The 17,290-nt window shown below is 34.1% G+C and overlaps 1 protein-coding gene across 1 annotated transcript; it reads right to left on the reverse strand.

Annotated features, from left to right (window-relative positions):
* Nucleotides 1-499: 499 nt before the first annotated feature.
* LOC136986810 (uncharacterized) lies at nt 500-14,202 on the reverse strand. Its single transcript, XM_067284426.1, has 10 exons — nt 14,017-14,202; nt 9,276-9,336; nt 7,376-7,576; nt 7,205-7,295; nt 6,898-7,066; nt 4,821-4,945; nt 4,511-4,640; nt 4,251-4,436; nt 4,046-4,171; nt 500-3,656 (listed from the first exon to the last, which is right to left on the reverse strand). The coding sequence occupies exons 2-10, from the start codon at nt 9,334-9,336 to the stop codon at nt 1,218-1,220; spliced, it is 3,528 nt and encodes a 1,175-aa protein (XP_067140527.1). The 5' UTR covers nt 14,017-14,202; the 3' UTR covers nt 500-1,217.
* Nucleotides 14,203-17,290: the final 3,088 nt, after the last annotated feature.

Here is a 17,290-nt window from a genome sequence, read left to right on the forward strand (position 1 = left end):
AGAGGTCCTTTTTAATCATATACATCGCAGGTTGCAAGGCCCACAACAGGGATGGCCGAGTGGTTTTTTTTCTTTTTCATTTTTGATTCTTTCTGCCATACGGGCACTAAAAGGGTCTTTTTAAGCTCATCGTGAATTCGGGACAACCGGGTGATGAGGGACGGGGCCGATATATCTGGGACAGACTACCCTGGCAAATTTATTCGAATGGCTCGTCCGGATTAGATTCCAGGTTCTCGAGTGGCAGGCTGGAATCTCAACTGCCTCGGCTATCCTGCCCTTCAGCAGTGAAGACCCTCAAAACTTTTTTTTGAGATTACAGTGAAATTCTTTAAGATAAGGCCCCATGTCACGGCTGATCTAACTTACATGTAAATCTGGTTATAAGCCATACTTAACCTACCTATAGTTCTATAGTCCGTAATATATAATGGATACCGAGCAAGATTATAAAAGTTACTTAAAATTTTAAATAAAAGAAAACAAAGAAACAAAAACATTTATAATATTTTTTAATTTTATTTTTCAGCAATTAGTAAGTATTAATGAAAACAACCACGTCTTGTTGTATATATACAAGATGATGTACAATCATCAAATAATCGTCGGTGCTTCTCTATTAAGGCATTTTATAACAAATGATGTATGAATTATATCTTGTTAACTATAAATTATGCTTCTTAATATCTCTTAATGGCAACAAATATGGAATTTCTCTTTAAACAAAATAAGTAAGATTAATAAATATATATATATCTTTCTTTTTAAACAAAAAAAAAGAAACGTATAAAATATATAAAAAAATAAAATCTCGTATGTTTTTTTTGTATAAAAATATATGAATTATAATCATTCGTAATAAAAGATAGTAAATTAAATAGATTTAAAATTGAGAGCTTCGAGTATAGTGCGCTCTTTGAGGATCTTAGAACGTTTTGTTTAAGGAAACAAGCCTTAAATTCAAGGCTGTCGGAGTGTATTATTTGATATTCTAAAATTGTAAAAATATGTATTTTAAAAATCATTTCTATTGTTAACAAGCCTGAAAAATATCTCCTTTGCCGATTATTATCAAGCCCGAATGCCTTATATTCTTCGAATTTGCTTTTATGGAGATTCACGAATACAGTTCAATGTGTCGATGACGTTGAAAATGCTACAAAAAACAAGAAAATGAATGAGCAGAGAGCCTCGTCTCACTCGAGGTAAAGTCAATATTACTTTCTAGTTTTGACACACGTGTCTTTATCTCCTTTCATACATCGTCCTATGTCTTCTAAGAATATTTGAGAAGCGGGACAGTTCAACATTCTCCCTTTGAATCCCGTACTAGCACGAGAAGAGGGAGCACATACTACGAATCTACTGCAATCATCGGGATGGCGATAAATGCCACGCTTGTTACATTCTACTCCACCCGACGACGTTATTGTTAGAGGTTCGACGTCATCCGCTGTCGAGGGTGTGGTTCTTGGTCTTCTCGTGGTGGTAGTTGTAGGTCTTCTTGTTGTGGTGGTAGGTCTTGCCGTGGTAGGTCTACGTCCGTTGGTTCTGCGACGTCCACTGCTTCGTGGAGGTGGAATGATAGTCGTTGTGGTAATTGGAGGTACGTACCCCGTGATGGGTCCTTCTCGCTGAGGCTGTACTTGCTGTACGGTTTCGGTTGTTTCGTCATCTATCGAAGGGACCGATAATGGAGGTTGATAGATGGGTGGTTGATATCCCGGTCTAAATCTTCTTATAGAGGATCTAGTAGTTGGAAAATCGGTCGTAGTAGGAGTGGAAGTGGTAAATCTCTCCGTAAATGGAGCCAATGTCGTCGTAGCCTCCGTAGTAGTAGTAGTAGCCGTAGTAGTAGTAGGTGCTAATGTTGTAGTTGTTGCTGCGGACGTGGTAAATACAGGAGCCTCTGTAACTACGGGATTTTCAACGACTACTACAGAATCAGCAGGAATTCTTCTCACAGCTATATATTCAAATTCTCCGGAATGTTTGCCATTTCCATTTAATGCTTGTTGCCTCACGCCATTTGGCCTTCGCGCAACCAGTCTGACCGTCTGAGCGTTCTCGTAACCATTATTAGTGACCGGTCTTCTCCTTACCCCTATTCTTCCACCTCCATTTACGGCCACTACTTCTAAAGGTGTTTGAGTGATGGAAGTGATAGCTTCGTCAGCTATTTCTTCGTTTCTAACATTGGCTGCAGCGTGTCTGCTTCCAGTTCTCACTCTTACTCTTGTTCTTCTCCTTCCACCTCCCCCGCCTCCATTTCCATCTCCGTTTTGAATTCTTACTACTTTTCCCACTTGAACACGCAAGGGAACACGGTACGAGTTTGGATCTTCGTGTGAAACCGGTTTTTCAGAGACTATCTCTGGCGCACGAGTGGTTTCTCTATTGGGCGCTTGGTACGAAAACGGTCCTTCTGTGACTTTTGTGGCGTCTTCTGGAACGGTTTCGGTACTATCGCGTGATCTGTCTGGCATCTGGTAAACAAATGGATAATTAGAAGCATCTTTATCCACTTTACGCGCCCTCGGAGGTTCAACGTATTGAAATAATGGCCCTTCTTGTTTTGCATCGAACTGAGGGCGTCGTGGCACTTGTTGCTGCACGCTTTCTTCTTGTTGGCCGTTTGGTTGTTCTAACGTGGCTGGTCTGTAAGGAGGTGGAGAATAAACGGGTATGTAAGACTGAGGAGGACGAGCGGACAAAGAAGTACTGGGCGTTGCCAATGTTGTAGTTGTAGTTTCGGAAGTCGTGGCACTTGCACCCGATCTCCTAGGAGTAACATAATCCGGTACAAAATGCGTTGTAGCATCATCTTGTCGGGCTTTTCTACTTTCACCTTTTTCTTTTGATCCTATAATGGTTTGAAGTTTTTCTACCCCACCTATGGATTGGATGAGACGAAGTAATTCAGCAACATCATCACTTCCGGATGGTTTCCTACTATTGACTCTGGGTTTAGCTTCTTCTTTAGTGGTTGTTTCTGGTTCACTGGTTGTGGTGGTTCTCGGTATCGGTGTCGTCGATCGAATTCTTTGTCTAGTTCTAGTTCTAGTACGCACAGGTCTTGCTGGTTTTGTGGGTGCTGGTGTTGGAGTTTTAACATTGCAAACCACGTTTTCGGGATAATCGCAAGCTTCCATCTTGGAATTAAAAAATAAGCCGGAGGGACAAGTAAAGGCGTGAGGAACCACACCCAAATTTGCCGGGCCGCTATCTAAACACCAAAAATACTTTCGACAGTCTCTAGGGTTATTATAAAAACCTTCGTCAGGACAGGAAAATGTAGGTCCGGGATCTGGCGTGGGAGGAGGAGCGGGAGTTTGCAATCTATTCCTGTTTTTCGAAGAAGCTCCTAATCGACGTAAGGAAGGACGTCGAGATTTAACTGGTGGTTGAGTCACTTCTTCCTCCTCTTCTTCTTCTTCTGTTTCGTCATCGAAGTGAACCGGAAGTGGGGTCACGTAACTTCCAGATCTAGAAACGGATCTCTGACTAGAACTTCCTTGTATGGTGTTAGAGAAAAGAGCACTCCTTAATGCAGTGATCAGGGGGCTTCTTTCTCCACTGCATAACCCACGGAAATCATCATTATCTAAAGTCCAAATCATGGCTCCACCTAATCCACGATCCAAAATGTATCGAGCCTAAAAAACCAGCCAAAGATTGAGTCTTTCCAAAAGGAATTAAAGTTTTAATCATACTTTAAATAGTTTAAAAAATAAAAAAAATGTTATATTAATTTCTAATAGATATCCATTTATATAAATATCACGTTTACATTAATTTTAAACATTAAACTGAATAATAATAACTTCGGAACAACTTTTATCGACATATACCAGTAAGGAACAAGATAGAAAAACTAAACAGAAGGACATTTATATTATAAATAACATATAATTCGACCTTCCATTCATTCCACTGACCCATTTATTACATTCCAGACATTTGTTTTCTCTTCTTTCTTTAAGTACAACTAGTAATTTAATTATCTAAAAATTCTTTAAGGAAAAAATACTAGGAACATAATTACCTTTTCGGCAACCATCTCTTCGTCATCAAATCCGACCCATTGATTACCTTTATAAGCGTAAGGACCCATTTCTTTAGGATGAGGTGCTTCAACGATCCATCCATCATCTTTGATGAATTGGCATATCTAATTAAATTTAAGGCGTTAATTATCATTAAAATTAGCCTTAAGTGTCTTCAAATAAGGTACGAATCTATATTTTTACCTCGTAATACGCTAGATAACCCTTTTCACGAGTTGCAGGTCCTGTTTCTCCAGGTCCATCCGTGGGTGCATCCAACTCGTTATCTTTTACATCTAGCAGAGTGTAAGACCTTCCGTAAGTAGGAATACCCATCATTATCTTTTCCTTCGGGGCACCCAGCTGAATGTAATAATCTACGGTCCATTCCTGAATTTAAAAACATATTTTTTTCAAGAAAAAATTGCATTATTTAAGAGCGTAGAAGCTTCAGTTTTATGTACCACAGTTAACTTTTTATCATCTTCCCATTGGCTTGTACCAGGACGTGGAAAAAGAGGCGCGTGATGATGAGTTTCAGGTTCGTAAGCCGTATGATAATCATAGGTCAGGATATTCATAAAATCAACGTTTCTAGAAAAATAAATAATTGTCTATTTAAGCTGATAGCCTCGAGTAAGGTGGCTTTTTTAAAAATAAAAAAAAAAATAAGCAAAATAAAACAGAGTGTAACTAGGTTAACCTACAGGCTACACTAGCCAACGACCCGTTGAACCACATAAACCACATTTTTGCTTCGCGTTGCTTACTTACTTCGATATGCTAGGGATGTCGAATCCTTTGTCGATGTACTCCTGTCCAGCAGGGACAGCAATTGCCAAAATCAATCGAGATTTTCCTGGAGGGACTTTCTCGTTGTCGAAAGCATCGCGTAATTCCTAATGAAAACACGTAAATATCTTTAATTTCATTCAAATTATTTGAATAAATCAGGTTTTTCTTGATGTTATCATACAGCATTGTTATCTAGAATCACGAGAAATTCTTATTTTTCACGAGATAAGTTACAATTACTCAGAACTTCAGAAAAAAAAACAAGGATTCAAGTTCAACTGTCAATAAACTTCTTTAAACTACTTCCTGTAAAATTACGTCAGTTTTTATATATTTTTTAACGTTGCAAACCACTTTTTTTCGGGGTTTTTTTTTCCCCATATTTTTCATAGATAATAAGTCTATTGAGAAAGACGTGAATTATCCTGTTCGATTTTGATCCTGTTTGATCTCAATTCAGTTCGGATCAAACAGGAAATATTACAGGATAATAAACGTTTTTAAATAGAACATTAATTAATATTAAATTGATTCGATAATTGTAATTTTACGAGGAAAAAAAAAAATAATTGCAAAACGCAATTAAGTTTTTCGTGCGCCCCCCCAAAAAAAACAGAGAGAAATTTCTCATCTGTATCAAATTTGCATAATTGCAAAAGGCGTGTAAAAACTGAAATTAATATAATTTATCAATTATCTTTCACGCAATAAGATCAGTTACGAAATTCAATTAACGAACGATATTTAATTTTTAAATCGTAATTAAACGATAGTATAACGACGGTAATTAAATAAGATAATTTTGTTATTATCGAGAGATTATCGGGAAAATAAATAAAGAAAGTTGAGTGGTTAAACAACGATGACGACACAATACAATACTCATCGTGCGTGAAGATAATTCGAGTCACGAAGATGAGTACCCTATTACATATTTAACTTAATTTAACCTCATTAATTTTCGTGAATTTAATGTAAGATGTGCGCACAATAAGCTTAGGTTGGCCCAAAATTTTGGACCACCCTATACATCGACAGATCCACATTAAATCAGCCATATTTCTCTATAATGTGCCGTTATATATTAATGTGTAATTTAAATCTACGCTTGCTAATTAATGCATATCGAAATGTGTCCTAACAATGAGTAGCAATAGTAGGTATTATTATTTAAAAATTCTTAATATTCATGCAAATATCAGTGAAAATTGTGTCATCATTTTACGTGTTTCGCTATTGTGGTTTGAATGCGGAATAACCCTTGCAATTCGAGTTGTACTCAACCTTTCTCGATTCAAGTTTCGTACGACCTTTGCAATTTCTAACTCCTTCCAATTCAAGTTAGACACGATTTTATAAAATTCGAGTTTCCAATGACCCTTCCCCCCGAACTCCTTAATTCGAGTTTTACACGATTCTTGTTTACCACCGTCTGACGTTATTTGTTAATTGATTGATGATATCGAGTTTATTTTCGAAAATTTCAATAAATTTAACACATTTTCGTGCGGATTACCCGCCGTGGCCCTGACGAATTTGATTTATTGGGCCCCGCGTGCAGTTTTGATTTCAGATACTTTTATTCGGGGATTTATTTTCTGATAAAAGATTGATTTGGGCCCCTTATTGATGGGGACCACAGGCAATTGCCCTTTTAACCCATATTTAAACGTTGTACAGCGGATTATCTGCGTTTAAAACTCAAGTTACAGGGTGGGGCTGGCTAGTCCAACGTTTTATTTTCATTTATCTGAGGTTATACACGCGAAGGTGCAAAGTTATACCCACAAAAATGCTTCAAGGCACTGACTGAACTTGATAAGATAAAGAAACTTAATGTGATCTTCATGACTTAAGAAACTGAGTAATTTTGCACACATTAAACTCTTATAAAATTATCGATTATCGTTTCTAAAGGGTTAATAGAGTAGAACTCTTCAAATGAAGATTAAATTCTCTCAGAGAATCTTTCCTGATTCGTTAGTGATCCCGAAATTCGTAGTTCGTATAGAAACTTACGGTAGATTGGCTTACAGTTATCGACCCAATTACTTACTCTAACTAACTGAGCGTAACCTAGCTTATCTCCTGCATTGCCTCCATCTCTAAATGCTGGATATTCCCAATCCAGATCGAGTCCATCGAAGCCATGCTCTCGTAGGAACTTCATTGCGCTCCTCACGAAACGTTGCCTATTGCTGTACGATTCTACCAGCTTAGAGAATCTAAATTAACGAAAAAAAATCACTCAATTAAATTACTGATGTAATTATAATTAAAAACTCGACGAGAGAAAAGCCCTTTATGCATTAGAGTGCTCTAAATCCGGTCTTGTTTATAAGAAACTAAAGGATAAAACGAACCTCTTTGAACCTTCGTTCCACCCTCCAACAGCTATCATTGTCTTTAACTTATTGTTGAAGGTTTTTAACTCCACAAATTTTTTATAATTTCCTAAAAAAAATATTTAATTAAATTATAGTAACAGTGTCTACTTTTCTTTTATTAATTTAAATAATTATAAACCCGATTACCTTGTTCGATGTCGTTGTACGGGTCGAAAGGTTTCATCTCGAATTCACTCGATAGACCACCGAAAGCGTAAATGATGTGAGTACAAAGGTAAGGATTAATATTTTGTGGTGTAAATTTGGCTAAACCCGGTCTATAAACGGCCCAATTAGAATAATAACATATAATTTTTAAATCTTTGGCATCTTTCTTCGATACTTCACCTGGAAAAAAAAACCATGGTTAAAAATAGATTTCAGAGACTTCTGAACCACCAGAGAATAATTTATTTTTCTTTAAATAGTGAATTTCCTTCTTCCACACATTCTGGATATGTTTATTGAACGAATATCGCGGATTTTAAAGAGGAAAATCGTATTAATTATTGTATCATTATCCCGACCTATAAAGCAAACATTGTCCCATTTAAATTCGTCTATCGAATTTTTCTTATATTCTTAAAGAAGAAGAAGAAAAGAAAAAAGGATTTAAAAGAGAAATGTGAAAGATTAATGTAGAACAGAAAAGAAATTAACCGTTAGAAACGTAATTAAACTCCCACTTTAATGGCCATTCGTGAAAAATTTCACCACGATGATGGCACTCGTTAAGACAAAATGAAAGATTAGAAGAGGGGAATTTTTTCTATAGTTTTAAGAATACGACGGACGAAAAGTGACCTAAATTACCTCTCAATGTTACATACGAAAGTATTTTTTCAGGTAATTACGTAAACAATCGTTTTTTTATTATTATTTATTTCTTCTTCTTGTCCATGCGAAGAATCATTATCGTGTTTAAAATGCCTTTTCAATAATCGGAAGCATTAGACTATGAAACAATTTAGAATATCCGAGAAGAAAATAATAAGATTTTGACTACTTTTAACATATTTTAAGGAAGAATAAACATATATTTTAAAAGCCTACAATTTACTCGGCAGATCCAGCATTAAATAAATCTTAAATTACAATAGAGGCCAAGGACAACCAGAAAAATTTTGTGCAACTTCTACTGGTTTCACTTCATTCGCAGACCTGAATAAAATTCTTTTTTAAAGTGTTTTTACTCCTCTGCATTTTAATCACTTTTCTTTCGTTTAATTTAATTAAATTATTTTCTTTAATAAGTTTATTGCTGAAAGAAGTTAGCAATGCGTTAATAGTTCTTTCAGTAATAAGCGTAAATTATTCACTAACTGTGTTGAAAACAAACTATAGCCATGAAATTATTGTTAAAAATACTCGACTTCTACTTGGCTATAAGCGATAAGATTAATTCCTTAGTGTAGAAACCGTTTATATCTATGAAATAATTATAGAAAATACTTAATACTTATATAAAATTATATAAAATATTCTCAAATACTTACTTAATTTTGACTTATTATGCTAAATTTTTAAGTATTTATTGCTGAAAGAACTCAGCAATACGCTTAGTTCTTTCAGCAATACGCTCAATTCCTTCATCAATGCGCTTAATTCTTTCATCAATACGCTTAGTTTTTTCAGCAATACGCTTAGTTCTTTCAGCAATATGCTTAGTTCTTTCAGCAATACGCTTAATTCTTTCAGCAATACGCTTAGTTCTTTCAGCAATACGCTTAATTCTTTCAGCAATACGCTTAGTTCTTTCAGCAATACGCTTAGTTCTTTCAGCAATATGCTTAGTTCTTTTAGCAATACGCTTAATTCTTTCAGCAATACGCTTAGTTCTTTCAGCAATATGCTTAGTTCTTTCAGCAATACGCTTAATTCTTTCAGCAATACGCTTAGTTCTTTCAGCAATATGCTTAGTTCTTTCAGCAATACGCTTAATTCTTTCAGCAATACGCTTAGTTCTTTCAGCAATACGCTTAGTTCTAAATCCACGAAATTATTCTAAAAATTTCAACTACTTACTTAAAATCTTAAAAATACTTACTTATCTTCGATGCTGCGACTTGAAAATACAAAATCAGCGTGAAAAGAAAAAATGGCTGCATCTGTAATGGAATGAAAATTAAAATCAGCGTAGGAATACGAAAGGGAAAAAAAAAACAAAAATTTACGCATTCAAGGCTGAATAGTAACGTTAGGAAAATGTGAATAAGATGTCCTTCGTGATCTTAAAATCATCCCAATGATTAGTAATTTATAATAAAAATGACATCCTTGTTTTCAGTTCTTCGACCTGGATGCTAATTTTTACGGATCTTCAATTAACTTACACTGTTTATTTCCTTCTTTTAAAAATAAATGTCGGTTATTATTCTATTAAAAAATTCAATATATTACATCTTTCGGTTATAAATTCTGACGTTTATAGTTTAATTTAATTACTTATAACTTTCTATTCTTGTTACATTTATAGTAAAGGATTGTGCTGGAAGGAAAAGAGGGATGATATATGATCAATGATAATATTTTCTCTTCAGGAAAGTCTGAAAATCAATAAAGGAAGTAAAGAAAGTAACTGTGCCAATTTTTATTCAATTTATTTTATAGAATTGCCTTTGAAAACTGTAAAGAGGAACTTATTAGTTGCAATTAAAGGTACTTTTTTTATTATTATTATTTTTTATATATTTTTAATTAATTAAAGTATATTTTTTTATAATTTCTTCTATACTTTTTCGTCGATTTTTAACCCATTTAATGAAGTTCTGATGCTATAAAACTAGTTTTTGTAAACTGTTTCTGATGATTTTCATTATTAATTTATTATATTTTTTATAAGATTAAGGCGGATAATATTCTATAAATATTTTTGTATTTAAGTAATTTTTTGTAATTTTATAGCTAATTTACAATATGCATCCTTGGTTTTGCACAAAATATAGGGCGGGGCAAAGGTTATTTAACTCTGTTTTGTGACTTATAAGGTTTTATGCCAATTTGTAAAAGTATGTCAAATCAAAATAAGATCTTAATTTGAACGGTATTTGTAAATTTTCTAAGTATTAAATCACTTGAACGAGACAGCTAATTAGCCTTTTGGGCCACCCCGTATGTCGATATTTATCTTACAATACAAGCGATGTATGTATGAACTGTAATGAAATATCTGGAATTTCTTGATCTGATTAAGATCTTGTTCACTTAAAAAACACCGTTAGTTACTAGTACATGAAAACTAATTATTGAAAGCAATACACTATTCATTATCAATAATGTTCTATTAACCTTTTCACACAGATTTTTTTTCCACGGGTACCTGAAAATCTAGGGATTTTCCCTGGCAACAAAGAAAAAAAAAATTATGTACAGTACAAGATATTTAAGATAAACAGTTCTTGTTACTCGAGACTTATAAGAGATAAAGAACCCAGAAACAATAGAGTATACACTTAAATACACTTAAATAATTACAGGAAGTCTAAACATTTACTGTTATAATGGATTTTTTTGAGTTCTTTTAACGATTTAAGCGAATTTTTTCGATAGTTTTTGCTGTATACTTGCAATTTCTTGCTTGCAGCTTCTTCCTGCTGTAAGTAAACGAAGGCTGTCGAATTAAGTGGCACGTATCAAACTGTATCCAACAAAACTATAAAATCTAAGCAAGAAATTACTAATTTAAAACGTTCCAGAAGAAACCAACGTGCGAAAAATTTCTTTTTTATAAGAAAAAAATAAATTACATCTGTCTCACTTCAAATTGTCGAGTCGAATTCGAGTATGTGTGTTAAAGGTATCGCTTGAGTAGGGATGTATAAAGCGTAGTGTCAATAGGTCAAACGTACTGTACGATCATTCAATATTTTTTAAAGTCGTCTTCCTGATTATTTATTTGAATTTCGAGACCAGCGATTTCGTAGAATGTTGCAGACAGCCTTCACCAAACTCATCTTACAGGTTGAACGCTTTCGATGCCAAAGAAATTGGGACAGTTAGAATTCACGTGGATATACGTATTTCGATCGGGATCTGTTTTCTAATCGGATTACGTAGAACGTCGGTCTGAATGTTGGCAATTCGATTACAAAGAGATGAATGGCACCGTAATGAAAATTTAACTCGGTACTTCATCCAGGATTAAGGTTTGGTTATAAAGAAGCTTTAATTAAATTCGGCAATTTCATATTCTTTTGAAGAATATATAAAACCATCCAGATGTTACCTGGAAAACCACCTATAATCGGCACGATCTGGCCGAGCCCAATGACATTCCATAAACCAGTTTTTATATCAACTTGATATTTAGGTCAAAATCTAACCTACTGACAAAGTAGTTAGTTTCCTTCTGTTTCTAAGATGTTTACAGACGATACTTAACAGAAAATGACAATTCTTCGCAAATTAGATACGGCATACATCTTCCTCCTGAAGGCCCCCTCGTTGAAATCTTTGCAAGAAAGGGAATTTTTTCAAAATATTCACGATTTAACAATAGTTTTTGTTAATTAATAAATGTTTCCAACCACTGTGAAGATAACAATATCAATTTTGAAAGAATCCATAGAAATTTACGCTTCGGGTCGCACATTTTCGTGTTTCCATACGAGGGTGAGAACGTAACCTCGATATACAAATTGTAGATTTTTATCTTAGAAAACTTTTTGTGTCTAGAACTCCTTATCTTCAATGGATGCGTGTGAGAGTTAAAAATAAACCTGTTTTTTTGGGTGTAAACTTTCGCAATTACTAAACACGGCTCCTTCAAATGGGTGCGATGATGACATAAAAATTCATTGTTTAAAATCTCATTAAATCACGGAAAATCTCTTCCTGTTTCTGTAATAAATTTACTTATTTTCTAGTCTTTACACAAATAATATTAACGATTTAACAGGAGTTACAGCCTATATTTTGACAATAAAAAATTTTATGGTCTATAGATTAAACAAATAGCGTTACTTTACTTTTGCTACTGTAGCAAGTTCGAAAGTTATCTTTAAAAATAAATATGTCACGCTGAATTTTACCATAATTTTCCGTGATTTTTGCGAGATTACAACACTTTAATTACGTTACAGAAAAATAATGCCAGTGCAAATGGTAATTTTACTATGTAAAAACACGTTGCGTAACTTATGGTAGCGAGTATTTAATGCAGACCTCTTTTTTTTCTCATCGGGAAAGTATAAATTTGGCATTTATTCAGCTATATTACACTCAAAACAATTAACTAGGTCAAACAAGAGTTCCCCGCAAAACCCGGAAGCGCGACATCCGACGTCATACCCACGTTCCACGTATTCCTGTCACGTCGAACGGGAGTGGACACGAAGTTTCTATGCTCGAAATAATTTCTTGTAATAGTTTATTTATGGTTTTATCTATAAAATATTCTATTGTTATTAATCGACATCTAGATCAAAAGCCAGTTATAATTACCAATTGAGTACAGCTACCGTTAAGATGGTAAGAGGTAGATAGTTCGGCACCGCACGCGTTGAATTATTTACCATTGATGGAAAATATGGCTGAAGTCCAATTGTAACGACAGTTTTTGAGTTTATGGCGGCAAGAAACTCGAATTTTAGAGGTTGTTGCTGAGTCAGTTTTATGCTAAATTGCCTCAGGATGAAAATTTTCAGTCTGTACCAGTTAAGCAAACAAGAGATATATATATTTTTAAAAACTGGTTTAAAAACACATAGTGGACACAATACATAAATTGAATCTAATGCAAGATACGTGACGATCAGGTGGCAGCGCGAATTTGAAGTCCCCGAAAACCATGGATTTCCTTAAATAGCCATGACAAATTGTATAAAATAACCCGTTAATAACGAATATCTTCGATATAATGAAAATTATTTGAAATTCTACATACTCAAATATAAATTTATCAATGTATCTTTGGCATTTATACTTATAAAAACACAAAGAAAAGAGAGTAAACGACCTTTAACTTCGCACCATTCCTCTTCAACGCCTGCGTAATTCAATTTGTCCCATTTTTATATTAGAAAGTTTAATTAAGAATTATCAATAAATAAAACAAGAAGTTATCGAACGCATAAACTAGAACCTATTTGAAACCAAAGAAAAGTTTTGAAACAGAAGAAAAAAAAGGAGTAATAAAAATACTCGTCCGTCGGCATTTTATTTCCTTTATGAAAATTTCATGCGGTTGACAAGTTTTAAATAGGTAAAAAGGTTTATGGAAGGTTATCCTAGTTACGGTAACATTCCAATTAATAGTTTATTTCGGTTATTCTTTATCTAGAAAGAGAAAATGGCAAAGTTGTAGATCCCTCAAGGTCGCCGGGTACGACCAGAAATTTTGAAGAATTTAATCGTCCATCGATCAATGTAGAGAAATATAATCGTAGAAATTATCTATTACATCCGATATTAGACGAATATATCGAAGTTTTCCTCCATAGATTTATAATTACTCCAAGTTTTTACTGGTTAGAAGACTTTTTATCAAAAGAAAATTCGAGTCTGTCGCGTGTTCACTTGACACACTTCGACAGGACGTTAACCATTTGTACTAAATCTTTCAGACATATCCTCGTATCTACAGGCAAAGGATGGTACTTGGATAAACATCTAAGCGAGAACGTAACAAATTGCAAAATCATAAGTTAAATCTATATAAATTCGAATTTTAATGTAGGAAAATAGCGCAGAAAAACGGGTTTCGCCTATACCGTTCGAGATTTCTCTTGCAATTTTCTAGTAAAAAGTTATTATAAGTAAAGTAAAGTTTTGCTTCTTGCAAAACTTACCTTGCGGTAGGACTTGCGACGAAAATATATCTGAAAGTCCTTAAGCACCACTCCCAAAAGAATCCCTCTCGAACCCAATCATAGAGCAACTTGCAAGAACAACTCCGAGTGTAACGAGTACCTGCTAACTTCTTTCAATTTATACTGTCCTACTTCCGATTGTCTTCAGGAAAGTGTACTTGATACAGCGCCGAAATAAACACGGTGGCAATTCCAAGAACTAATTTGCAAATTGCTATTTTCCATCGATTAGTTGAATACCATTTCTTTCTTCCATCATTTTGTATTCATTTCGAAAATCGACAGTTAATTTCTTTCTTTTTTTAAGAAAATATATTCTTTTTTATAATTAAATTTATTGAAGCAAAGTGTGAAATTTATTTATTTATTTACTCTTTGATGTAATTTTCTATATTATTTACGTGCCGTTTCCGTTCTGTTTTTCCGCATGGGATCCGACATTGTTTGGACCTTTCACACCAGGACGTGACGTGAATTTGATTTTTCTCATCTCTAAATGATTTCTTTCTTCTTCTTTTAATGTTCTAGAAAAGAAACGGTTCGACCTAATTGCTCCTGTTTTTCTTCATTGACACCCTTTTTCACTCGGAGGAGGACGATTTTTCCTAAACGTTCGACTTACGAATAATTGATTTTAACGTCACTCTTCTCTAACAGACGAAGAAAAAAGCCGAATTTTTAAGTATTATTTTCTTTTATTTAACGCTCGAACAATCGACAATTTGTATCAAGAAGATCTCTTCTTGGTACAAATTAATTCGTTTATATGAAAGAAGAGGAGAAGATCCTCTTTTTGAGGAGCAAAAATCGGAACTATCCAAACGGGTGACATTCTTTAACGTTTTTTATGCCGAAAAATTCAATATTTTGTTCCTATTTTATCATTTTTAACAGACGGAATTACTGTTTAACCTTTATAAATGGATCCAAACAATTAATTCTTAATGGTTTACCGAGAAAAATCGAAAAAGTGGAACAGTAATACTAAAAGATTCGATTTACTCGAGCGTAACAGGAAGCAATAACAGGTCGAGCGTTAGTAAACATAACATTTTCTTATTTAATTGTACGAGATACAATAAATGACACCGTACAGTCGCGCGGGAGGGAGTAAAAATGGAATTATAACGATATTGTCCGATGCCCATTGTAAACAGCGAAAGTCCTTGCAACTGTTTGTTCATCACAATCGACAGAGAGGAAAAAAAAGTCTATTCTTCTCTACTTTCTTTTTAAACACTTATCTATAGATTTTGAATGAATTGAACCCAGATAAACTCGAGACGTGTGGCGAAAATTTGAGGATTTTGGGTCTCGAAATCTAGATTTTTGTAAGTGATGCAATGGTATCCGATATCGTCGTATGGGAAAATACAAAATATCTAGACCTGAATGAGGTAAATGACTGAGAGTAGCCGTGACCTACTGACCGGAAAAATATATTGTTATCGTGTTAGCATCTTCAATAGTTCTTTCACTAAAGGTCGTTCTGATATCGAACTGATTTCACTGACTCTTTTCGATACGTGCGATTTTAATTCAATCCAATTGATATCGCATCTTTGAACACGTATCTCTCGAAAATATCCTCTTTTTTTAATTTCCTACGATCTTTTCCTGTAGGAGATGTTATTCTTTACTCGTTCGTTCTTACCGTCACGTAATTTATTAATTTTAATTAAAGAAATCGCTTCTCTAAGTGGACACTCTGAACGTAAATTAATATTACGGTAAAACCTGTGTAAACCGGAATCGTGCGGTGGCGAATGTTTTCCCGTTTAGGCAGGTTCTATTGTATTTATTTAATACAATAAAATTAATTTCAAAAGGTTTAAAAATTATTTAAAAATTTCACTGATTATTCGGCGTTTTTACAGCCATTTTCTTTAATATGAGATCATTCCTCAACTTGTTGTTTTCTTTTTTCTGAAATTTAATTAAATTGTAGAGAAATCATCTTTTCGAGAATATTTAGAAATATTTACTTGAATATTCTTGTACCGCCAGTTAAATGGAACCAGTTAAATTGCTTGTTTTACTCGTGGCACGATTTGTATGGGTGTAGCAATATTAAATTCGTGCGTCACGCGTGGATCTTTGAGTTTTACTTACATTGTTATATTTATCGCTCGGGTCATTCACGGATGTGACGTGTGAATTTCATCATTTTTTCGGAATTTTAAGGCGAAATAAGTTTAAAATTTTGGATTTTCTTAATCTCTTCCTTTCATTCTTTTTATTCTCTACGTTTTGTTGAGAGTAAAATCTTCATGTTTTTAATAAAGAGTAATAAAAATTCTGTATGCACCTGTATTGTATCTTATAATTCGAGTGAATTGCGACGTTTTAACCATTCTGTACATTAACTAGAGAATTAGATAGGCCTACGTTTAATGTACAGGACGATCGGAGGATTTAGATTTCAACTTCTATACAATACTCTTTCTACCCTGCAGGCACCAAAGGGCTTTTCTTTCCATTATCCATTAAGGATTGGTTCGGGCTCCATCGTGGGTGGCAAGAGATGGGGCTCGACGTATTCGGAGCCCATTACTCACGAGAAATTCTTGGGATTGCTCGCCGGTCCCCCAAATTGGTAAATTGATCATCATAAAGGAAAATTACAATTTTTGGATGATTAGAGTTCTTTTTTCGGTAATAGAACATAAAGATAGATCCAGATTTAATATTAAATCGCGTGATAAATCCGATAACAACGGATACAGTTAGAATGCAAAGCGGATTTTGTATCTTATCAGCATTCGGAGATTTGTAGCACGAAAGGAGATGGCACAATTCGCTTGAACCAAAGAAGATTCTGTTAATGATTACGCAGTTTACTTTTAATCTAAACCCCTATCGACCGATACGGAGTTTGTTATCGATTAAAATTACACAAGATATTCTTTAGAACACGCCATTCTAATTACTCAATTGAGAACTAAGACCGGAAGGAAGATTTGTCAAAACCCACGCGATAAGTCCTGTGATTTATGTTGACAGGCGATTTTATTAATCATACATTTTACATTCGATGCACATTATAACTTGAACTAATATATGTTTAGAATTTTAATCAGGTAAATAAGCATCTCTACTATTTTTTTAAACATTTTATTTAGACTTTATGTGTCAGTAGTTCGTTAAAAATTAGAAAAATGAATCTGCAGTTCTCCATCGAACACGTTCTTACAATGGATTCAATATTATATTTTGGAAAATATTAAGTATATATTCGATGAATATGAACTTT

This window comes from Centruroides vittatus, unplaced genomic scaffold (genome assembly GCF_030686945.1).
Source record: "Centruroides vittatus isolate TY-2023 unplaced genomic scaffold, ASM3068694v2 scaffold_1172, whole genome shotgun sequence".
In the NCBI taxonomy this organism is placed as follows: Eukaryota; Metazoa; Arthropoda; class Arachnida; order Scorpiones; family Buthidae; genus Centruroides; species Centruroides vittatus.